The sequence below is a fragment of the Aedes albopictus genome, chromosome 1 (assembly GCF_035046485.1).
Source record: "Aedes albopictus strain Foshan chromosome 1, AalbF5, whole genome shotgun sequence".
Lineage (NCBI taxonomy): Eukaryota > Metazoa > Arthropoda > Insecta > Diptera > Culicidae > Aedes > Aedes albopictus.
In genome coordinates this window covers 337,799,655-337,824,654 of record NC_085136.1, presented here as the reverse complement: position 1 = coordinate 337,824,654, position 25,000 = coordinate 337,799,655, and the positions used below count along the sequence as shown (strand labels likewise).

Below are 25,000 nucleotides of genomic sequence, written 5' to 3'. Positions count from 1 at the left end.
CAGTTGCTTTGAATTAGCGTGCATAAGCCTAAAAACAGAGCTGTGCCCCTTCGGCCGAGGGGTATTTCAGCTTACAACTGCCCAGGCCAAACGATTCCTTCGATCCAATCGGCGAAGGCGCCGACACGGCTATAAACCCCGGGTACCGACGATCCGCAAGACGTTCCAAATGATGTGACTCCCACAACATAGTACAGACACCTGTGGCCATCGGCGGTGACCTGCAGTGGCCCTCCGGAGTCCCCGTGGCAGGTGTCCTTTCCGCCTTCGGTGGTGTGGGCGCAGATTTGCGACGGCACGATCGATTCCGGCAGCTTGGGTACCCCGTAGTATGAGATGCTACAGCCCACGTAGTCCAGCAGATCCAGGCTGACCTTCATGAGGACGTTGTAGGAATCGTGTCCTGGAGTGAGGTTAGGGTGGATGAGTATGAATTGTTCGGGGTCGAATGAGGGAGATCTTACCGATTTGCGTTTGTCCGTAACCGATGGCGACCGCCTTGCGATGCAGTGGGTCTTCCGACGTCCACAGGCATGCCGGTCGTATCGTTGGTCCAAATTGCACGGTTTGGTTGAGCTTGAGCAAAGCGACGTCATTGTATTTGCTTGTGGACGGTTTATAACTGGGGTGTAGAATGTGGTCCTCTATGCCGTAGGTCGCTCCTGTAAATCCGTCCTGGTCCGTCAGAAGGTTATAGTCACCCAAACGTACGACTTGGGGATGACCTGCATTACCAACGTTCAGTACACAATGAGCTGCGGTTAGCACGTATCGATCGCTGATCAGTGATCCTCCGCACCGGAATTCGTATTCTCCGCTGTTCTGGCCGTTAGCCCAGCCCAGTGCTGCTATATGAGGGAACTCCTTCGGACTGGCAGGTGTACCTCCGATGATCAAACCGATCGATTCGTCACACGCTGGGACCCATGCTTCCCGATCGGTGCTCGGATCGAACGAAAGAGCTCCGAAACTGATGGGAGTCGATGCGAGCTTCCGGTACTGATCGCAGTCTAGAATTGATGGAAGAAACGGTTGAAAACACGTAGGACGTTGAGCGGCGATCGCAGACTCACATTGTTCGCTGGGCCGTTTCGCTTGTTTGATAGGTTCAAGTCGTGGACAGCAAAAGATCTTCTCTCGGTTCGCAGTGTATGCGCAAATCTTCGGCCGGACGCCCAGTTGTTGCATTTGCTTCAGTTCGGGGCATGCTGAACTGATCGCGCAAATCCCAATGACACCGTTGATCGAGCATCGATCATTTTCTGTTTTGTTGGAGGTGATCGGAATCAGATGATCGATTGGTATCGTATGGGGGTCAACAAACCTTTCAGTGCGATCGCCGCAGCGATCGTGCAAACCAGGATGATCGTCGTTCGAATCGACATTGGTTGCTGTATTGCTTGATCGCGGTGTTCAACTGAAACAGCTATCAGCTAATTTGATTAAGTCATGTCACCGGTCTTGACACCTGTCACCGCTCTTATCAGCTCTTACGCCAAATAACGAAATCGCATGATCACTTTGACGGGATTGACATGTTGTTTATTTTTAAGATGTCAAATGTAAGAATGTCATTCGGAAATGATACTCGGATACACGAGTGAAATACACAAGAAAACATTCGTACACATAAGTATGATCTTTATTTCTAATTCCACACCACTGACTCGATCCAGTCCAGATAGGACGCGACGCGAGTGTAGATCGCCGGCACCGGCGATCCGCACGTCTGCCCGAATGAGGTAATGCCGATGATGTAGAAAACGCAGTGGTTCTCCTGCTTGGTGATCTGCAATGGCCCTCCCGAGTCGCCCTGACAAGTGTCCCGGCCGCCACCGACGTTGCCAACGCACAGCTGACTGGTCATGATGCCCTTGCGCAGCTGTCGGCTGTTTGCGTAGCCACGGCTGCACAGCTGGTTGTCATAGATGTTCAACGACACCTTCAGCAGTTCGTCCGATCGGTCACCATCTGCAAAGAGGTGTACATTCATAGACGTCCCTGAACTATTCAGCATGTCCCGAAGAACTTACGATCCTCTGTGAGTCCGTACCCGGTGGCAACCGCCGTATCCACAGTAAACTGTAGCTGATCGTACAGACAGGCCGGCCGAATGAAGTTGCTAAACGTCACAGGCCTGACCAACTTGATCAACCCGATGTCATTGTAGAGACCTTGGTTACGTACGAAATCCGGATGGCGGATGAAGTCCTCGATGCTCACATCCTTCGGCTTAGCACCGTCATCTTCGCGAAACAGATTCTGATCGCCCAGACGGACAAAGGACGGCAGTTCTCTGGAAAGAAATCGCATGATCGTTAGTTGCGACACAGACAAGATCGCCCGAACAACCAACCCGTCGACTTCCGTGTAGCAATGTGCCGCGGTCAGTACGTACTGATCGCTGATGAGCGATCCTCCGCAGTCGAAGGAATCAACGCCTCCGCGACGCCACCCGATGGCCGCCATGTGAGGAAACTCGCCGGGTTTTGTCACATTGCCACCCACGATCAGCTTCACGATGTTGTCACATTTGGGCACCTCGTAGGTCACCACCGTGGGCGTCAAGGTCAACGCACTGAGCGTTACCCGGTTGTACGATAGCTTCCGGTATTCGTTGCACTCTGTAGAATAAAGTCAGCTGTTAGGGACAACAGGGGTTCATTGAAAGAATACATACTTTTGACAGCTATCCGAGCATTGCGATCGTTCATAGCGGTCTGCTGCGGCTGTTGACCCCAAATGGGTCGATCGTCATTGTCATAGCGATTATCCGGCAGGCCCGCATCAGGGCAGCACACAATGGCCTCCTGGGAGGTGTAGCTACAGATGGTGATTCGATTTTGCAGGCGATCTTTACAGGCTGAATAACGCCGACAGACGCCCAACTCGCCGCTATGCCGACAGGCATCGTTTTCTACGATGAGAAGGGTCAACTAGTTAGACAAAGCTACGATCTACAGGACTTGGAACGGAAGGAATCACAACGCAAACACATGCTTAGTGGTTTATTTCAGAAGAAGGTTATGAATACAATGGCACAAAAGGTCCCAATCTAGGGCCACACGATCGCTTCGATCCAATCCAAGTAGGCTGCCACGCGAGTGTAAATTGCCGGAATAGTCCCGCCGCAGCCTTGCCCGATCGAAGTGATCCCGAACACGGAAAAGGAACAGTGGTTTCCCTGTTCAGTGATCTGCAGAGGTCCTCCAGAATCTCCCTGACAGGTATCGAAGCCGCCTTCCATATTTCCAACGCATAGCTGAGTTTCCTTCACGCCTTCTCGTACATCTCGGCTACTGGCGAATGCGCCAGTACAGATCTGGTTATCGTAGATCTTGAGCGAAACCTTCATCAACTCGTTGGAAAAGTCCTCGGCTGAAATGAGTCACAAACTGTTACTTGATCACTTTTTAGACCCTAATATTCCAACATACCAACTCCCGTAGATCCGAACCCAGTTGCGATGACTGGCTTAGACGGATCTACCTTCTTGTCGTATAAACATGCCGGTCGAATGTACGCGCTGAACGTAACTTCCTTCGCCAGGTTGAGCAGTGCTATGTCATTGTATTTCCCCAGTCGTCTTTTGAAGTTCGGATGAATAATGAAATCTTTGATTTCGTAGTCCTTGGGACGCGCTCCGTCATCATCTCGGAATAAGTTTTGATCCCCCAATCGAACAAACGACGGCAATACCCTGCGTGATCAAACCGAACGATCAACCTCGATCTTCCCCATCCCAAAACATTCGCTTACCCATCGATCCTTTCGTAGCAGTGCGCCGCCGTCAGAACATACCGTTCACTGATCAACGATCCACCGCACTTGAACGACAAGACGCCATCAGTTAGGCGCCAGCCCAGGGCAGCCATGTGCGGGAACTCTCCAGGCTTCGTGATGTTACCGCCGACGATCAGTTTCGTGATGCTGTCGCACGTAGGGACCTTGATCTGCGACACGAAGGATACCAAGCTCAGCGAAATTGCCGTCAGATCACGACTGGCCAGCCGCCGATACTCGCTGCATTCTGCGGAGGAAAGGAACTAGTTCAACCAGTGCGTAAGAGGGGTAATGATCAAGGGCACCTACTCCGACCGGCTTTCCGTTGCGATGGTTCCGGAAACATGTTGCGGGTATCAAGGGCAGGTTTGGAGTCCGGGCAACAGACGATTGCTCCGTTGGCAGTGTGGCCACAGATTTGGATGTTGTTCCTCACTTCTTCCCGGCAGGTGGCGTAAGGGCGGCACGTTCCAGGAGTACCTTTGAGGTTGCAGGGCCCGTTCTCTGTGGATAGTTGTGGGGATGGTTAGGAAGGTGGGAAGTTGAATGGGATGGGTCATTTGAAGTGAGTGTGATGTTCCGAGAACCTAAAAGTAACGTAGCTGTAGACGTGAGTTCATCGAGATTCATATCAAAATGGAAAACTTACGCGCATAGTGGTTTGAAAATGTTTTTTTTTTTGTTAAATCATCGATGGATCACGACTTTGTCCACACATTTCACAGTTATTGACGTTTTTAAACAACTTGTAAAGGTTTGAACAGTGGAAGTAGTACTATGATGAACATATATACTGAATACTGATGACTTTTAACCGACGAAGAAGCTGAAATAGTGGTTCGATCACTTTGGAAATCTTTTTTAAGGTGTTGGCCACGCCACCTGGTCGGAAAAGTGGCCCTAGGAAAATAATCGGTCTCAATGTAGCTTAACTCAACTCAAATCAAAGTAAACTGCTTTAAAATCCCAGCCAAATGGAGAACTTTTATCTGTTTTTCAAGGCACAGGAGGAAAAAGAGCAGTAGGCGTTGCCGCGTGCAGACGTGTTTTGAAATGCTTGTCATGTTGTTTATTTCGCGTTCGCTAACTTTTTTTTCGCATTCCGCTGACGGTTTGTCCGGTGCTAGTGCTACGCCATCCGGATAGTTCTCTCGCGTGTGACGGAGTGTCCGTTCTGTGAATTCGGATAGTGAAAAAGTGATTGGACTGGGAAAAAGCATGACTACTAGGGTAATTCGCTAATTGTTGAACACTACCCAAATGTTGAACAGTTTCTGAATATTTTATTATAAATCTTACTTAAGTTATTTTCATCCAACGTAAACGTAAAATGTAGATGCATATACATGTGGGTCACGATATTGCTCTAATTAAATAACAAAATTATACATATTTTACGTAAAAAAAAAGATTGAAAATTTTGTACCGCTGATGACACGAAAACTGCACAATTCTTAAGATTAATTTTAAGAAATTGATGTTACGAAATAAGCTTTGCGGGCAAATCGACCACAAATATCAAAGGCACACCATAGTTACAAGAACTGGAAGGATGTCATTAACAGTTTAACATTGTTTAAAATAACATTTTCATTGTAATTTAATTTGAAAAAATATTTTTCTTATCACACTATTATTATACATCCATGATCCAATTGTTGAACACTGGCATAACCTTAGCATGACTGCTAGAATTTTTTTTCACTTTACCTATCCGTGCATTTCATGGGGTTTCAAGGGCGCTCCAGGGATGTTCTAGGGGTGTTCCAGTGGGCTTCAGAAAGATTCCAGTGGTTTTCAATGGGTTTCAAGGGCGTTCCAGAGGTGTTCAAGAGGAATTCAGAGTGTTAAGGGGGTCCCAGGAGTATTTCAAGGCGATCCAGGAGGCTCAGGAGCAACCCACGGGTTTTCAAGGGATTTCAGGGTCGTCCCATGAGTGTTCTTGGGGGTTGAGTGGGTCCCATGGGTTTCCAGGAGAGTTTCAGGGGCTTTTAAAGGCGTACTTTTCTTCTGTCGTTTTCGCTTCTAATCAAATCTTTTCAGCCATTTTTGCATCTAGTCATGTTTAAAGCGATTTCAGTCCACTAGAGCTCTCTTCAAATGTGCGATTACTTGTCCTTTAAATGAATTGTCACTCGCTGGGCACAAAACACGAAAAACACGAAAAAAATCCGCCAGAGTGAAAAAATATCGGTTGTCGGGTCAAAGTCGGGTCAAATTTTATCAAATGTTGGACCACTGTTGGACTCACATTGGATAACTGTTGGGTCTATATTGGGTTTGGTGGCCAAAATAAAAACAGGTGAATGATAGGTTGATGTCGGGTTATACGTCATCAAGTACGAACAAAGCTTCAACCGTTCAACAATTGGCGAGAACCGTCCAACATTAGGATGAGCTAGCTTAAGGAAGCGTTCAACATTTGGGTAACAGACATCCCATACAAATGTTCTATTTTCTCATAGAAAATAGAATTTAAGGGAATACAAATTCAATGGACAGTATAAGGGATAAGTAGATCTAGACGTTCACTGGATATTTTTCAACTAAAGTGGAATTATGCACGGAAAAACAAACGAAAACCAAAATGCCGGTACTAACCGTTCAACAATTGGGTTTTTAAATTTTGAAAAATGTATCGATATTTTGATTTTATACGAAAGAGCACCTTTTTCTGAGCCACTATGATTTTTTTCAGATTTTTAGAACTTTATTTTGGCACCTTAAATCAATTTCAAAGAGATTTTTAGAAATCACCTTTTGACAGCTGGGCAAGTGTTTGACAGCTCCGCCCAGTACAAACTGCAACGAGGGGTGATTCGACAAATCGCTCCCATACAAGCTTCAAATTGATTTTTAAATAGGTTCCCGGGCACCAAAATTCATGAAAATTTGGATTTCGGCTCAGTTTGACATGCAGATTCAGAATATCGAATTATCTCAACACCGTTAAAGAAGCCAATTGGCGAATTACCCTATTCAAGCTCAGTTCCGAGTGGCTCATTTTCCTTCACTAATCGTGGAACGGCTGTCGCGCAGGAACGTTTTTCGTGTCTTTTGGTTGTTTGGATGCCGCTACTAGCGTTTTCCGCATTTATTTTGACGATGCCGAAGCTACAAACGAGTTGAAGTTGGCTGAAAAAGTGTTTAAATCGGGAAGTGGAAAGAAAACAATCGAGTCGCTGTTTATTTGTGTCGTTGTAAGAAAAGTAGAAATTACCACTGCGTACAGTACAGACAAATAAGCTGATTGTGTGGAGTGGTTGGAGAAGAGTAAACTGACCAATGAATCGAGCAGTGAAACTGAAGATTGTCAGTAATTGATGAGAGTATAAGGGAAACACGTCTACTCTCCCTGAACATATAAATAAGAATGACTATACCACGGTGTACAATATTTAGAAGGTGATACCTTCCGGAAGTTTCACAGTTTTTTGATGACGTAATTCAAATCGATCATGGGCGTGGACACAATGATCTAGTACTCCTCATCAATTTGATCAACGTAAAACGATATGAACGACCTCACATGTTTACATCCAAAATTGATGTTTACTAGTAACCTATGCCTGCCTTGTGATCTTTATGCCGTGGACTACAAGGTTTACAATCTACACAATAGTCATGGCTTGCTTCTTCCGTTGCTTCTCTTCACTCCTCTTCAACGCGAAGTCTAACCTTTCTCCGGAAAAATTCGAGCTTGATCCGTTCTAGCTGCTTGATCAGAACATCAGTCACCACCATGTTCGTTGGAATGTATACAACTTGAGTTGCTCCGCTCCGATAAAGTTCTTTTATGAAATGGTATCCAGAGTGTCCACGTGTTTTGATCGTTGGTGAACGGAATCTTGCTTGAACTGCTTGATACAGCTTTGGTTGTCTTCTCTTGTACTGCACGTTTGGCCTCCTCACCGATTAACTTGAATAGCTTCAGAGAAGTTCCTGACAACTTTCCGCTAGGGATATGTATTCTGCTTTTATACTTGAAAGTGTCATACATGACTGTTCCCAAGCTGCCCATTTTCTGTCACTTGTGTTTCCAGCCCAGTCAGTCAGATCATCGTCATGACTCTCCAATCGCATCTTCAGTTTGGATGTCGTCCTCAAATACCGTGTTGTCCGTTTTACTTCGGTCTAGTCTTCGGCTGTAGGGCAACTCACTATTCTTCTTCCATCGCAGCCTTCTATTTGGTCCCAATGCAAACTGTTCTTAGCGTCAAAAGGTGGAACGTCCTTCTTGTTTCACCGGTACTCAACCACCGCTTCATTTTCGTCATCAATCATCCGTAACGAGTCGTACATCTCGACTTGCCACAAGCTTGTGTGTCCTCTCGGAGCGATCAAACGTTTGTAGCTGTCCGAGTTCCAACAAATATCAACCTTCGGTTCTAGCTTCGTCCTCTTTTCCTTGGGAATATGAACAAACGCCGGAATGCCAAATACTTGCATGCAGTCAAGACTTGAGCCAGATCCGATTTCTCTTCATTCCACAGTTCGCTCGGTGTTTGACTGTTTGATAGAAATGCAAATTTTCCTCTGGACTTCTCCGCAATCTTTGCTCTATGGCAATTTCTGTGCTTGGGAGTTACCTTCTCTGTTTCTTCCGCGTCCCGCTGCTCTATCCAATGGCGACAATTCTTGCATTTGTGCCCAGGTTTCTGGCAGAAGTGACACAAAATTGGCTTCTACTTGAACTCCGTTCTCAGCGCTGACTCCGTTTCGTTCGAGCTTTTTTGCCGAGTTACTTCATCAACCACGAACTTCATCGTCAAATCGATATCCGGGCGTCCCTCCAGTGCTGGGACGAGCGTTGCGTTGAAAAGAATCAGGTAGGGTGCCTGTACCAGTTATCGCACTACCTAAGGAAAACTATTTCTACAAAAATAAGAAGAAGACCGACGAATGTTTCCAATACGTCAAATGATTGTGTAGTTTCCATACTTTACAGGAAAAATAAACAAACTGAGCCAAAACTACTTTTAGTATTTATTACGGCGTGTGCCAATGATAGGAACCCTGTACCAGTTATGGACACATTTTCTTATTTCGGTTCCACTTCGCACTATTCGCATGCATTGCTAATGGGATTTGCCATAACTGGTACACTATGGCGAAATAGGGTGCAAGGAAGCCGAAATTATAAGAAAAATTATTTATTTCTATAGTAATTTTAGCAAATTGTGAAGTTTGAATGATTGCAATCATCTTCTGTGAGTGTGATCGTGTATTCACACAATACGTCATGCTGTTTTTCATCGTTAGAGGTTGAAAATCAACTATACCCAATTTGAGGTACTATAGCCATAACTGGTACACTGAGCCTAGATTGCTAAGCACGATGTTCACCTTCAGATCCTTGTCCAGTTCTTTGACCAGCGATCGCGAGTTTCTCGAAATGATTCTCCATCCGTCTAACGTATGCTCCAATGTCTTTACCGTCAACGTATCCCATCCACATACTCAGGAAGGCGATATGTAGTGGTTTTGCTGGTACATCCCTGTTTCTGATGGCCTCATATGCCCAATCTACAAGAAAGGGCACAGGCTAGAGTGTGACAATTACAGAGGGAATACCCTTTAAAATTTGGCATTTAAGATACTGTCGCGTGTCCCGTTTAACAGATTGAGACCTCTTGAGGAGTCCTTCGACGGCGAATACTAGGCTGGTTTTCAAGACGACCCATCAATGACGGATCAAATGTTTAACCTGCGTACGATTGAAGCAGCGTACGATTCAGTGAAAATAAATGAGCTTTGGCAGATAACGTCAGAACATGGTTTTCCGACAAAACTAATTACCCTGATACACGCAACGCTGGATGGATCGAAACCAAGTACCTATTTGGATCACCGACGAAGCATCTACTTCGTTTGTGACCTGGGATGGATTGAAGCAGGGTGATGCTCTTTCAAATTTGCTGTTCAACATTGCACTCGAAGAAACGGAGCCAAAATTACTTTTAGTATTTATTGCAGCATGTGCCAATGATAGGAACCCTGTACCAGTTTTTTTAACTTCGGTTCCTTTTCGCACCATTTGCATGCATTCCTTATGGGATTAGCCATAACTGGTACACTATGGCAAAAAAGGGTGCAAGGAAGCCGAAATTTCAAGCAAAAATATTTATTTCTAGCATAGTTTGAGCAAAATGTGGAGTTTAAATGAGTGCAACCATCTTTTGTGAACGTGATTCATAATTGTTTTTTTTTTGTTAGTTTACATCGTTAAAGGGTGAAAATCAACTATGGCGAATAATTGGTACTATAGCCATAATTGGAACACTTACCCTACTCGTTTTCGATGAGTCTCAGAGGCGTTTCAGGGAGTTTTAGAGGGTACTAGTAATGATGTTTCAAACTTGACCCAAGGGGTTTAAGGGGACCAAAGGGGTTTCAGGGTTTACCCGGAGATCTCACGGTTTCAGGGTAGACCCAAGGAGGTTTCAAGGGGTACCGTAAGATCTCAGGGGCATTTCAAGGGGGTCCCGGGGTTTCAGGGGGTACCATGAGGTCTCAGGGGCGTTCAATGGGGTGTAAGAGTCGTCTCAGGGGAGCTTCGATGGGTCTCAGATGGGCGTTTCAGGAAGTTTTATAAGATCTCAGTGGTGTTTCAAGCTTGACCCAAGGGGTTTCAGGGGTATACCAGGAGATCTCAGGAGTGTTTCAAGAGGGTTCCAGGGGATTCCAGGATCTACTGGTACTTCCTGAAACCCCCTGCAACTCCTCTAAGACTCTACAATTTCCTTGGAATCCCCTGAGAAACGTCTCTGAGGCCCCCTCGAAGCCTCCTGAAACACTCCTGAGACCCCTGAAGCGCCCATGGGATCCCCTGAAGCACCCTTGGGCCCCCTGGAGCCTCCTAGAAACGCTCCTGAGAGCTAATGTACCCTGGTACGCCCCTCAAAAGTATTCAGACTTGCTTGGAGGCCACTGAAACCTCTGAGATGACCGAAGCGCCCCTGATGCCACATGGATCCCCCTGGGACACCCTGAAACCCCATTACATTCTTTTGAAGAACTATTTTGGATTGGCTGATCAGTAGGTTGTCCCAAAATTGCATATGGTCGAAAAGCTTGGGGGCTCACCCTGCAAATGATAGCTAAGGGTGTTAGAAACAAACTTTTGTATGACGGCAACTTTCAGAAATGACGTTTAGAGGTCGCCCCGGCGAGATTTTTGAAAAATGGCCATTTTTCGTAATAAATTTCATACAATTTTTTTTTTATCGTACACAAATTGGCAATACCCACTACTTTTATATTTTTTACAGCTTGATATGGATCCAAACTACCTGGGAAAAATAATAAACGACATGTTTAGCAGGTAACTTTTTGATACTGAATTTTTGAATTTACTAAATTTGTCATTTTTTGATATACAAAATGCACAGTATACTACACACCCATCATAAAAAGTATCTGAACCTTATGCTAATTTAAAACAATTTCCATAAAAAGATAGCAAATTTTATGAGGAAAAACTTTGCCGATGACAACATTGCGTTTTTTCTATCCGTTTTAGAGTTATTCATGATTTACTATTTGGTAAAATTTTGATTTTTAGGTATTTAAAAAAAAATCACGAAAGAACTGCCCAAAAACACATACAAAGTAAAAAATCACGTATACTTAACAAATTTTTGTCTTCATTATGTTTAGGAATTATGGTGGCATCATTTATTGAATTTTTGTATCCGTTGACAAATCCATTTTCTTTGATATAGAAAGGTACCTACTAGCGAGAAACTTGATCATTAGGCACCATTTTGAGATGCCTCAGTAGGCCATGGCATTTTTAACGGTTATGTACTGACAATGGTTTATACGAGCATAATACACAATCAAACGCACGGCACATTTTCTATATCATTTAGAAGGTGATACATTCCGCAAAACATGCCGTTTTGGTTTTCAATGATGTTGTTCAAATCGTTCAAAGACATGAATAAAACGTTCTATTAGTCCCTATCATTTTGATCAACATATAGGACGATAAAAATGACGTCACTTGTTTACGTCCAAAACTGTTGTTTACCAATAAATAGCCTACCTTGTCTTATTGTATGCCGTGTATGTGTTATGGTAATCAAATTATTCTAACCTTGGATAACATTACGTTAACTCACTGGTTCATCTTATCCCACCCGTTTCAATTTGCCTCGGTGTATCTTATTTTCGGTGTTGATAAGATAGTTCAAGTCAGTAAATGTAACAAAAGACATGCTCTGCTTTTCAGAATGTCTTGAATTGGAACTTAGCATCTAAAAATTGGTATTCTTACGTAAGATGTTCGTAATCGCGATTTGAATTTGGTATGGATCAACGTATTCGTACTTTATTCACTTTGCCACTGTTTCCTGGGCTGTTTCACTGGTCCAGGACTCAAACGTCTTCATGTAGAAAAATAATTGAGAATATCGACAGGAAAGTAAGATAAACGCTAAAATATGGCTCAACATTTTGTGGAGAATATCTTTAAAAAATCAATAGGCAGTACGAGGCTTGTCAAGAGAGCTAGCTTTTTAAGAAATCATTGCTAGTTAATTTCTATATGAAGGAATTGAATAACAAAAAAATCAATTAATGATGTCACCATAATTCCATAACACAATCAAGACAAAAACTTGTTGAGCATACGTGATTTTTTACTTTGTATGTGTTTTTGGGAAGTTCTTATGTGACATTTTTAGAAAAATACCCAAAAATTCCAATTTCACCAAATAGTAAATTGTGAATAACTCTAAAATGGATAGAAAAAACGCCATGCTGCCTTCGGCAAAGTTTTTCCTCATAAAATTTCTTATCTTTTTATGGAAATTGTTTTAAATTAGCATTAGATTCAGAAACTTTTTATGATGGGTAAAATGCACAGTATATCAAAAAATTGCAAATTTTAGTAAATTCAAAAATTCAGAATCAAAAAGTTACCTGCAAAACATGTCGTTTATTATTTTTCCCAAAAAGTTTGCATCCGTATCAAGCTGTAAAAAATATAAAAATAGTGGGTATTGCCAATTTTTGTACGGTAAAAAATATTTGTATGAAATTTATTACGAAAAATGGCCATTTTTCAAAAATCTCGCCGGTTCGACCTCTAAACGTCATTTCTGAAAGTTGCCGTCATACAAAAGTTTGTTTCTAACACCCTTAGCTATCATTTGCAGGGTGAGCCCCCAAGCTTTTTGACCATGTGCAATTTTGGGACTTCCTACTGATCAGTATCCGGATGAAATCGCCATTGCGCATTCTTTTGAAGGCCATTTAAAACTCCTAAAACGCCCCTGGGACCTCCAGGTATGCCTCTGAAACCCCTTGGGACCCCCTGAAATGCCTTTAGGATCCTATAAGCGTCCTCTGGCCACCTATGCTATAGCTTGGTTATAAGTACACAGGATCAAATATTTGACAAGGAAAGAACTCAAGAAACAACATCTGTTTGACACTAATGAAAATACGATCGAGTCAAACAAGATGTTTGAGCATTGGTTTCTTTTAGGGTAAATATTTGACCCTGTGTACTGGGATCTTTACCGTCATTACTTTGTAATCCAACTGAAGCACCAACGAAACGCCCTTTAAAGGTTCCTGAAACCCCTGAAAGAACTCCCTGAAACCGCTTGGAACCCCCTTCTTTTGGGCTCTCTGGGAATTTCTTCCTGGAAACCCCCTTGTTCCCATCTCATATGTCCAGGAGCAAGATCTGTTCTCGCGAACTAGATTTCCTCATTAAGGGCGAACGGGACGATCGAGGACATATCCGCCATTGCTCTGTTGCTATTAACCCTCTAATACCCAAATTTTTGATTTTGATCTAAATACCATTTTTCGTCATCTAAAATCGATTTAAACTTGTTTTGGAAGATGATTCTTTTTAAATCTCGATTTCGTGATTTTCAGTTTTTGATTTTTCTAATTTTTATTTTTGAACATCCCCACACTTTTATATTTTTCCTGGAAGTCAATTTAAGTAACGGATTTTTTGAGATGAAAACATTTTGAGATTTTATGATTATTGTTGAAATATTATTATATTAATTTTTTTCACAGAAAAATTTATTTTTCGTGTAATTTAAGGAGAATAATTTTAGAGTGTATTCGATTCCGAAACAAGGATAGAATGATTTGGGAAAAATTTAAAATATGTCAATTGTAGCGATTCAATATAAAATAAACAATGCTTTTAAAAGTCAATTTTTCAATGGTTTTCAAAAATTGTAAATACGCTTTAAAATACACCAAAAATCATTTTGAGATATACAGAACAGTCCTAAATATCAGCCAAAAATATATAAAAAAATTGATTTTCCACGAAACAAAAATTACAAAAATGCTCAAACTATACCCCGTCTAAAAACGGGATTGGGTATTAGAGGGTTAAGATGGTAATCTCAGATTCTACTTTATATTATGGAACTAAAACTTATCATTGTGTATGCTCACTTGCAGTGCATATGCTGATTGTTTTTTTAGCCTTTTTTGTGCGATAGAAATCGAGAATTCATCTTCAAAATCACGAGGTAAATTGTTAGAAAGAGAGGGAAGATAGAAAAATTGACACGGCGTCCCGTATCACCTTTAAGTCCAAACTTAATTTATGCACAAAATTCCCTCTTTTTATGTATTTTTAATTTATGCATATTGTGCAAAAAGAGAGGTACACTCCCGATCAAAAGTTTGGGGTCACCCCCTCAAAAACATGTCATTTTTTAGGCCCATATCTCCGCCAATTTGCGTCCGATTTCAAAACCCTAGGTTTCATTCAAAAGATAATAAGTCAAAGAAACTTTGAACATGATTTAAAAGAAACTTTTTCAAAAAAAAAAAAAAAAATGTATGTAAATTTAACCTAAAGTTGCCAAATTTTCTAAAAAAACGAATATAGACTTACGGCAGTGTCGCTGGAAATTGGGTCGACCATATTTTAAGATGAGAGCGGTAATATGACCCATTTTCTATTAGCTTTCAACTGCTTGTTACAGAACTTAGCTAAAAAATCTAGAAAAACAGTTATTAAGTAAATGAACTCTTCATGTCATCTACCAAAATTTGGGGTCACCCCTCAATATGATGTAACAACCAAAAGTTTGGGGTCACTTCCGTATAACATGGAAAAGTGATTTGGTGATATCTTCGTCATCTATACTTCAATTTTAATTCTTTTTGGCTCATTTCAAAGATAATTAACAAAGCTAATGCTAATGCTAATTTCAAAGATAATTAACTAAATTTACGTTTGATTGACTTAACGTATTTAACGATTTTTGTATACAAAAATGTTATGCAAAGTTAACACATTTCACCACACTTCAAAAAATGAGGCAACTTTACGTTAAGTTTTAGTATGTAAATTTCAACAAATATGCGTGGTTCAATGTCTATGCAGTAAGTATCATTTATTTTGTTTTAAATAGGCCAAGAAGAATTGAAATTGAATAAAATATGACTTGTTCCATGTTTTACGATAGTGACCCCAAACGACAGAGAAACAGACGTCACACTCCGCTCGCTTCCCATCGATCACCTTTTTAACGGTTGATTCAAATTTTCGGTAGTAGGTCGATTGACCACTCGCTGCGCTGGCGTCGTTTTTGCTCCTGTTAGATGTTTGCTCACTGCTGCCACCTAGTGATGGCCTGGCCAAGCACAGTACGTTTAGCATTGGCCAGTTATGTTTTGGTGACGATTAAAATTTGTTCTAAGAGTTACGCCTGTTTCTCTGTGCCCAAACTTTTGGCCGATACATCATTTTGAGAGGTGACCCCAATCTTTTGGTCGATGACATCAAGGATTAATTTACTTAATAACTTTTTTTTCTAGATTTTTTAGCTAAGTTCTGTAAAAGCAGTTGAAGGCTAATAGAAAATGGGTCATATTAGCGCTCTCATCTTAAAATTTGGTCGACCCAATTTCCAGCGACACTGCCGTAAGTTTATATTCATTTTTTAGAAAATTTGGCAATTTTGAGTTAAGTTTACATACAAAATTTTTTGAAAAAGTTTCTTTAAATCATGTTCAAAGTTTCTTTGACTTATTATCTTTTAAATGAGACCTGGGGTTTTGAATTGGTCGCAAATTGGCGAAGATATGGGTCTAAAAAAATGACATGTTTTTGAGAGGGTGACCCCAAACTTTTGATCGGGAGTGTATATACTGCAATATATTGCAATAACGCCTAAGGGTACGCTTTTTCTTAAACAAGATTTCTTTCAATAAATCGTCCTTTTGATTGAAAAGGAGATTTTTAAAAGGAATTTCATGCGATTTGAACCTTAACCTATTGTAACTTGCATTCGTACCAAACATGAATCACAGAAAAACAGACGTAACTCATAGAGGAAATTCATTTAAACTTTTGCCCCACACACTTAATTTGGAATACCGTGTTCGGTAAATTTTTGACGAAAATAGAACAGCTGTATACAGCTATACTGCATTATTTACCTTTTGCACCAGGTTGTGACAGTTGGTGTACTGAGCCTCAGTAAAATCGATTACCGAAGCTACCGAAATAGTTCTGCTGTTCTATTTCCGTCAAAAAAGTGCTGAACAGGTAATTCAGGATTGAGTGTGCATGTCTATTTCTTGAATACATTGCCACGTGTTGGTAGAACCGCGCGAGACACTGTCGGCCATGATGAATTGCGATTTGACGTTCGTCTAACACGCACACTACTAAACAAATCGCGTGTAATTTTTGTTTGCATCATTCAGCAACGTGTACACTAGAACCGTCAAAGCGATCGAACACTAGTGCCTCTGGTGGAAGGATCGCGGAAATCAAATGAAATTTAAATTAATCATTAAATGCATGTGCCAAGCCGATTTGAAGAGTGTTACGTCTGTTTGTCTGTGCATGAATGTTTGAGAATGTATTTCATTGTGATACGAAACAGAGTTAAGAAAAAATGTTTTCTCATGAACCTTATACCTTTCAATAGCCAAATACGCAAAATGCAAAATATCTTTTGTGAGCAGAAATTGAATCAATAACAAATGATGTGGAGCGGACCTGGTGTGATGGTTAGAACACTTGACTATCACGCCGAGGTCCTGGGATCGAATCCCACTCCCGACAAACTCACAAAATGTGAGTTCTTCCTTCGGAAGGGAAGTAAAGCGTGCGTCCCGAGATGAACTAGCCTAGGGCTAAAAATCTCGTTAATACAGATAAAAAAAAATAACAAATGATTATTCAAACATTTCATGTGGATGTTTGCAGTATATCATGCCGTTTCGAAAATTGCGGCTTTTAATCGGATTCATAATACCACGATGAAAATAGAATTGGGTACTTCCCCCTAAAGCACGATTCGCTATCCAAAACGGAATTTCGCGGTCTATCTGGGGAAGGGAATTTCCTTGGCTACATCGCTGAAGATTTTTTTGTTCGGTCGAAGTATTGCTAATTTAAACAAAAAAAAAAGATCCAGTTTTACGGTAGATTGAAAAGTTTCCGCAAATTTCACTACTGTCTACTGATTTTTACTGAGCTATCATCGATGGGCACACAGATGCCTTGGATACAACGCCAATGTTCGTTATTTGTTGCTAGTTCTCGGTGCAAATAACTTTTCAAGCATACTTTGATTTGGCTATCTTTGCCAATGATAGGATGATCTACATATATGGCTGCGGTAGGACTTTCGACAGTTACGATATGGACCGAGATATTTCTTGAGCGAATCCTTTTAAACACAAAACTAGGCATAACAATATAAACCTGTTAAAATCATAATCGAGGCTAATTAGACTCTATGTGCAACGTGAAAGACATTTCGGCCGAGTAATCTATATTGCAACTATAACGTAAATAGTACTGATGCTGCAAGCAAACACTTTACATTGTACATATTGACATATGGCTATTTTGTTTTCGAATGTATAGGCATATAACAAACAGCATACTAGTATGTGTAAGTAGCGGCTTCCTTCGATAATACTGAACCTGTTAAGCATCTTCACATTTCACGATTCGGAAGTTCCACGGTATTCAATAGACCGGTTTACAAAAACCGTCTTCCAATAGCATATATCCCACACCTCTACGAGGATCATAAGCGTATCGGGACCGCCGGGCGATAATCCATAAATAGTCCCAAACTAGTTTTTAATCATATTGATATAATTGACCTTGATATTCGTTTCGGTTTTCCCGTTTACCCATTTTATGGTTTGATAATTTTACCGATATAGTCACCTTTGAGCGCTGCAGTGCTCGATTGCATATGAATAAGAAGTATCAAAACACCACCGACGGACGACATCCAAGTCGGCATCGACCGACACCTTGAGGTCCATCGTCTAGCCGTAGCAGGCTTTGCCATCCTGCCACTGTGAATACAGTTTACTTCGATCAGCCCGTTAATCACAATCGTATCTCTATCAGACACGCCAATCTCTCTCGACACGGTTTAGCTGCACTTGCATCAGTGAATTACGAATTCTCACAATTAATTAGCATGTTTGTGCCGTGTAACGACATCACAACACAACACTATAACAATACGACGACGCCAAAGGGGATTTTATTCGACAAAACGACAACGTAATGTTTCTGCGACGCATACGCACGCACGCACGCTCGGCTTGTTGACTTCCTCAAAACTTCGCGCTTCTTCTCGGAACGACTGACCGATCTCGACTAACCGGCGGCGCGGCGAGCGCATCCGATCCCGATGATCGCGGAAAGAAAATAATTCAATCAAACAGATGCTCAGTAATCGTTATCGTCGCAAGCACTACATACTGGGTTGACCGGGTGCGATCGGTTTCTCACAGATAGGCGGACGTAGCTCGAGAAGACTAGCAAAGCTTGATGAACTTAACTTGATTCTATTTCCCACATGAATATCAGATCACCACATTTATTGAACACGTCAAGCCCAAATTTACTAATCATCAAATACCTAGGTATGTAACAAAATCCATAAACGGAGACAATTGATGAGTCATGATATGCCAGAGGGATTACAGATTACAGTCTTAAGCTCATCGTGAGACTAACTACTATTACTATCAAGAGCTAAACTTCTAGATAGGTTGGATGACCCTCAATGTCCCAAAGGTTTATAATAATATATAGTAGACTTCAGGTTGGCCCAGTCACCGCGACTGATTATGAAACGTTACTCAGTATAACAGATATAGTTGATGTTACGAATGTAGACCTGAAGTTCTGAACTCCAAGATAGTTTGACCGACCTGGAACACTCCCATACAGTCTCTAAATGACATTTGAGATTTGAAGAGCTTCACGGATCTCAGCAGATTATGCTATGCTATTATTTATGAGGAAAACACGTAAAGTTTTTCTTGTAGATTTGAAGGGCTTAATTATAGAACAGTTTGGACGACTGTGAATATCCCAATCCCACTCGTAACATTATCCATATCTGTTATACTGTGTACCGCTGCATAATCAACCAGAGTTACTGGAGCAATTTGAAGTCTACTAGCTTATTATTAGCTCTTGAAATCTCATATGTCATTAAGCGAAGCGACGCTATGGGGATGTTCTAGGTCAGCCAAACTATATTAAAGTTCAGAACTTCAGGTCTACACTCGTAACATCAGCTATATCTGCTATACTGAGTATCGTTTCATAATCAATCGCGGTGACAAGGTCAACCTGAAGTCTACTATATATTATTATGAACGTTTGGCACATTGAGGGTCGTCCCAACTATCCTGAAGTTTAGCTCTTGATAGTTACAGTAGTTATTCTCACAATGAACTTTAAACTGTAATCTGTAATCCCCCTGGCATATCATGAGTCATTTCAAGATAGTTTTGAGATTTTTCAGATTAACAACACTACTCCGGAGATCATAGCTTCAGGTCTACACTTGTGATAATAGCTTTTGCCACTATGTTGAGTAGTGTTACATAATCCACTGTACTAACAATAGCAATAGAGAAACAATAAGCGTTCTTATATATTTTTGGGATACTTGGCTTTGGCTTCCTTGCTGTTATGAAGTATAGTTGATAAAAACAACTACTGTAACTGGACATCATAGATTACAAATCGTAGCTTTTAATGAAAGAAGTTACCGTTACAGCCGTAGACTTTAAGATCCAAACTCAAGAAATGTTTGGATGACTTAGGATATCCCGATTGATCTGATACTGTGTCTTGAACTTTCAGAAGACTTACTGGACATGATACATTACAAACCGTAGCTTTGTATAATGAAAGAAGTTACTATTACACCTGTAGACTTTAGTATCTAAACTCAAGAACAGTTTGGATGACCTAGGATATCCCGACTGATCTGATATTGTCCATTAACTTTTCCGAATACTTTTTTTTTCCTCCCCTGTTGGGGAAATTAAGCCACTGCGTCCAATAGGCTGAACTTTTGTGGCATACTTACTTACTTACTGGACATGATAAATTACAAATCGTGACTTTGTATAATGAAAGACCCGCAGACTTTAGTAGCTAAACTCAAGATCAGTTTAGATGACCTAGGATGTCCCAATTGATCTGATTTTGTCTTATGACCTTGCATAAGACTTACTTGATATGATAGATTTCAAATCGTAGCATTGTATAATGAAAAAAGTTACCGTTACACCCGTAGACTTTAGGATCTAAACTCAGGAACAGGTTGGATGACCTAGGATATCCCGACTGATCTGATATGGTCTATTAACCTTTCTGAAGACTTACTGGACATGATAGATTACAAATCATAATAACTTTGTATAATAAAGGAAGTGACCGTTACTCCCGTAGACTTCAGGATCTAAACTCAAGAACAGTTTGGATGACCTAGGATATTCCGACTGATCTGATATTGTCTATTAACCTTTCCGAAGACATAATGGACATGATAGATTACATATCGTAGCTTTGTATAACGAAAGAAATCACCGTTACACTCGTAGACTTAAGGATCTAAACTCAAGAATAGTTTGGATGACCTAGGATATTCAGAAAAAATATTCTTCATAATATTCTACCGTTTTTATGCTATTGACCACCAAAACTACAGAAAAACGTAAAGAAAACCATAATAAGGATGGTGAGGGTGGGCTGTGAATACTGACGGTCGCGTTTAACGGTGAATTCGCTTTTTTTTATACCAGCTTCACTGTACACCTTCTAAAGTTTACTGTTTTAGTTCAGTGATCGGAGCTGCTTTTTGCCTGATTTCTGTACTGAAAATTTATGTTCACTCAAAAAACGAATTTTCGATACAAGGCTTGGAGAGCCGAGTCATATATACCAATCAACTCAGCTCGACGAATAGAGATGGTGTATGTATGTGTGTATGTATGTATGTCTGTGCGTAAACAAAGTTCACACACTTTTAAGGCATTTCCCATTGGCCGATTTTACGGATTATAGCTCGAATCTAACCGAAATTTCATCGCATTGTTTGCTGTTAAAAAATAATTCGGATCAGTCAAGACGTTCCGGATTATGGCCATTTCAGTGATCCAGACCAGCACCGGTAGAACTGGCCATACATAAAAATTTAACATAACCCCATCAAATTGCACCGATTTGACGTAACCTTTAGCTTGTTTGACGAATTTTGTGCGGAAATCACCACTGGAGACCAGAAATTCCACGATGTCGGCCAAAAATTCTAGATGGTAGCCTAATATAAAATATAGTGGCTCCAAATTCAAGATGGCGACTATTTATTAGAGTTTAAAGCTCTAAACCCATGCAATATGGGGTATATTTGGTATGGGGAAGATGTCTGGAGTCCAAAACTGACGACTAAAATATCTAAGATGGCGGTATAAAATCCAAGATGGCGGCTCCAAATTCAAGATAGCGGTAGTCTTTAAGAGTCTCTAAGACCATGCAATATGGGTATATTTGGTTAAAGACACTATATGCAAAGACACGAAATGTTCCAATTGGAATTCCAAATTTGCTGTCAATGTCCTTCCAATCGAGCAGGACACCTGTCTAACGCGCTTTAAAAGCATTGCTCGACAGCATCATCGTCATGATGCGACAATCCTCATCAACAGCAACAATCATCAGATTTCGTGTCTTTAGCATACAGTGTCGTTATATTTGGTATAAAGAAAATGTCAGGACACCAAAAAAGGCGACCAAGATATTCAAGATGGCGATCTAAAATCCAATATGGTGGCTCCAAATTAAAGATGGCGGCTGCTTGACGGAGTTTTAGGCTCTAAAATCATTCAATGTGGGTATATCTGGTATGGGTAAGATGTCCACAATTTCCAAGATGGCGAACTTAAATCCAAAATGGCAGTTAAAAATTCAAGAGGGCGGCTTTGTTTAAGAGTTTAAGGCTCAAACCGATATTCATCAACATTGAAATGGGGTTTCGAAGGCACGAGAAAGGCACCGTCACCGCTAGGTGGATTACTTTGGTTTTTTTGTGTGTTACTGTCGGTTCCAGTGCCAGGCATTACAAATCAGAGTACTGCAAAGATTTACTTTTGTGTGATTTCATGTCGGATGAAAACGATGAAGACCTGATATCAGGAAGCAGCAGCATGGACTGGATATCACTACTGTGAACAAACTGCAGAAACCCGTCCTGGTAACGTTGACACTGAGGAACAGATGTTTCCAGATAAATTGGTGAGACCGTTTCAAACTACGTTTTCCCTTTTTCCCTTAAGGGTGAACGGGACGGTCGGGAAAATATCCGCCATTGCTCTGTTGCAACTAAGATGCAAATCTCAGATTCTAGAGAGGGAAGATAGGAAAAATAACACGGCGTCCCGTATCACCTTGAGAGGGCATTTATAAATTTCGAAAACTATTGTATGCCGGCTGTAGGGGTTGAGAGAGATAGAGAGAAAAAAGATTAATAGGGCATATATCGTCAGTTGCGGTGATGCACCACCGGAAAAACAAAGCAAACGATCAACATGAGATGAAACGTCAGTCTTGTAAAGCATTTTGTGCGAGAAGGTATCGCTCCTCCTCGTTAGAGTGCGTTCCCGAATAAAAAATACAGTAGAAAAACCGAACGTTGTATTGTAACAGTACTATTTAAAACCATATTTTTACAATAGACACCACTGTAAAAATAAAAATACAAAAACAATAAAATATAATGTAGAACCCAATACAGTATATTGTAAATAAGATTTTTACAATGTACTATACGGGTGGTTAAGTATCGTAACAATGTAAAAAAATATTTTTCTCCATATATATTTTTTTGCAAAACCATACATTATATTGTAAATGAATTGTTATAAATACTGATACATGGGTTTTAATAAACCGTACATTGTATGGTACACATATGGTTTCAAACAATAAAATGTACCGTAAATATATTGTTTTCAATTGTAGTTTCACTACTGGTTATACATTTAATTAAATGGTTTTGGAATGGTTCTCTTTTGTTATGTTGTATTGGTTTACATTACATAAACCATATAATGTTATATTATCTTGTCATTTTCCTCCTGTTAATGGCATCTTAGGCTTACTAGCATTATGAGAATGCGCTTTGGGAATTCTCCAGAGCGTTTTGGATAACCCTTCATATTGGATCGCCCACGTCTAAGTCTGAGTCGAGGTCTGAGTAGTCTCTGATTGCATTAACAGTTGAAGCTTAGGCTCCCATGCCCCACCAGCCAGATAACTGGGTTTCGCAAACTAAGCATTATTTGTGGCAACACTTTGAGCGGCATGATGGAACTATGCCGAGCGCGCTAAGTATTATTAGACCACTAATGTAGTTGCATGAAGTGGGTGACGAGATACATAAGTATCATTACAGCGTGCTTAACCGTTATTGCAATATTGAGGCTCCAGCATGGGCTCCAGTTTGACTAAAGTTTGAAATACACGGAAATACATAACAACTCATGAGAAAACTGTCAAGTTCGATTCAAGTATAAGTTAGGTTAAAAAGCGAACCCGCAGACGAACCTATATTAAAAGTCATTTCAGTGTTCAGTCCAGTCCATGTGTTAAAGATGGCTCTACGTCAAAGATAAAGTTTGTCAATCGCATTTGATTCGATTGTGGTCGAAGGCAAGTTCACATGAGAGAAGAGGAGAAAATTCCCCTAAATGCAAATACAGAAATTATAGTGTTGAACTCATCCACTGATTTACGGTAATCTGACCTGCATCATTCCGGGTTGGCCTACATTCGTATTTCTCTCATCGCACTCTACACACCTAGCCCGCCATATCTCTTGGACCCCTGCTTGGACCTGCAGTTCTTAGAATAGGACATTTGGTTTACCACTGATTTAAACATGTTATTGATTTTCAATTGATGTTTAAACTTATTCACTTTTTTCTCTTTCCTATGAAAGCTTTCCTTTGCATCAAAAAAGTCACAAACATCAACAAAACAAAGCACTGAAAAAATGTTAAACTGAATAAATCTGGTGTTCGATTTGAATAGGTCGAATCTGCATATGAATCACAGCAAACATGCGACCTATTCAAATCGAACACCAGAAATAATTAAAAATTCGCGGAAAAATAATGTTTCGGAAAAGTGAATGGTTCAAACGTAAGAAAAACAGAATAATATATTGTTACATAAAAATCCAATGTAAATGTATAGTATAGCGAACCATTTCATCACAATACACTTTATTGTAGCTGGTACACTGTATGGTGCAAAAATGGTTTTCACCATACACCCTATGGTTAGTTTTTATCCGGGTTTGGCTGCAGGATTCGGCTCAAGATTCGGCTGGTGTGCTCGGAAGTGTCCCTCCGGACACTACAATGGCACCGCCGGTAGGTAAGCTCCCGTGTTGTGGTTTTGTGGCTTCGAGATGGAGAAGTGGCGGCGACTGAAAGCGGGACAGGGTGTCCGTTTGTGTTGTGGACTCCATCCAGTGTTTGGCTTCCGTAGCTGCAGGTGTGTGCCGGCGGCGTGTGGGGCTGGTGCAGTCGGTGCAGTACGGGTGATTTTTGTTTTGTTTGGATTTGTTTGTTGATTGACGGAGCTGGTCTGGTCGATGAGACAGTGATGGGTTGCGGTTCCGTCCTGCTATGATTATTTATTTGTCATTTGCTGCTTGATGGGCTGGTGAACGGTTTTCTTTATTTTTTTTTCATACCGAATTCAGGCATTGGTTTCATGGCGTAACTTTGGTAGCGGTCGGTCACCGGGTGGTCGCTGGATGTTCTCTGGATAGGAGATGTTGGCAATTATTTGGCCCACTGTTATAATTTGCATGTGGATAGTGGATGGAGGTGACAGGATTTGCAGCTTCGTTTTCATTTG

The 25,000-nt window shown here is 41.0% G+C and overlaps 1 protein-coding gene across 1 annotated transcript; it reads right to left on the bottom strand.

The window, feature by feature from the left end:
- Nucleotides 1-32: 32 nt before the first annotated feature.
- On the bottom strand, nucleotides 33-18,473 carry LOC109412847 (uncharacterized). The gene is made up of 9 exons (XM_062842634.1): nucleotides 17,981-18,473; nucleotides 2,681-2,917; nucleotides 2,357-2,624; nucleotides 2,034-2,296; nucleotides 1,651-1,971; nucleotides 1,325-1,417; nucleotides 1,074-1,262; nucleotides 465-1,010; nucleotides 33-403 (listed from the first exon to the last, which is right to left on the bottom strand). The coding sequence occupies exons 1-9, from the start codon at nucleotides 18,105-18,107 to the stop codon at nucleotides 72-74; spliced, it is 2,376 nt and encodes a 791-aa protein (XP_062698618.1). The 5' UTR covers nucleotides 18,108-18,473; the 3' UTR covers nucleotides 33-71.
- Nucleotides 18,474-25,000: the final 6,527 nt, after the last annotated feature.

Coding starts and splice junctions, on each gene's coding strand:
- LOC109412847 (XM_062842634.1), bottom strand. CDS start 18,107: ATGGCAAAGCCTGCTACGGCTAGACGATGGACCTCAAGGTGTCGGTCG. Junction 2,297..2,356: donor TGCTACACGGAAGTCGACGG/GTTGGTTGTTCG, acceptor ATTTCTTTCCAG/AGAACTGCCGTCCTTTGTCC. Junction 1,263..1,324: donor TGCGGCGATCGCACTGAAAG/GTTTGTTGACCC, acceptor CCAACAAAACAG/AAAATGATCGATGCTCGATC.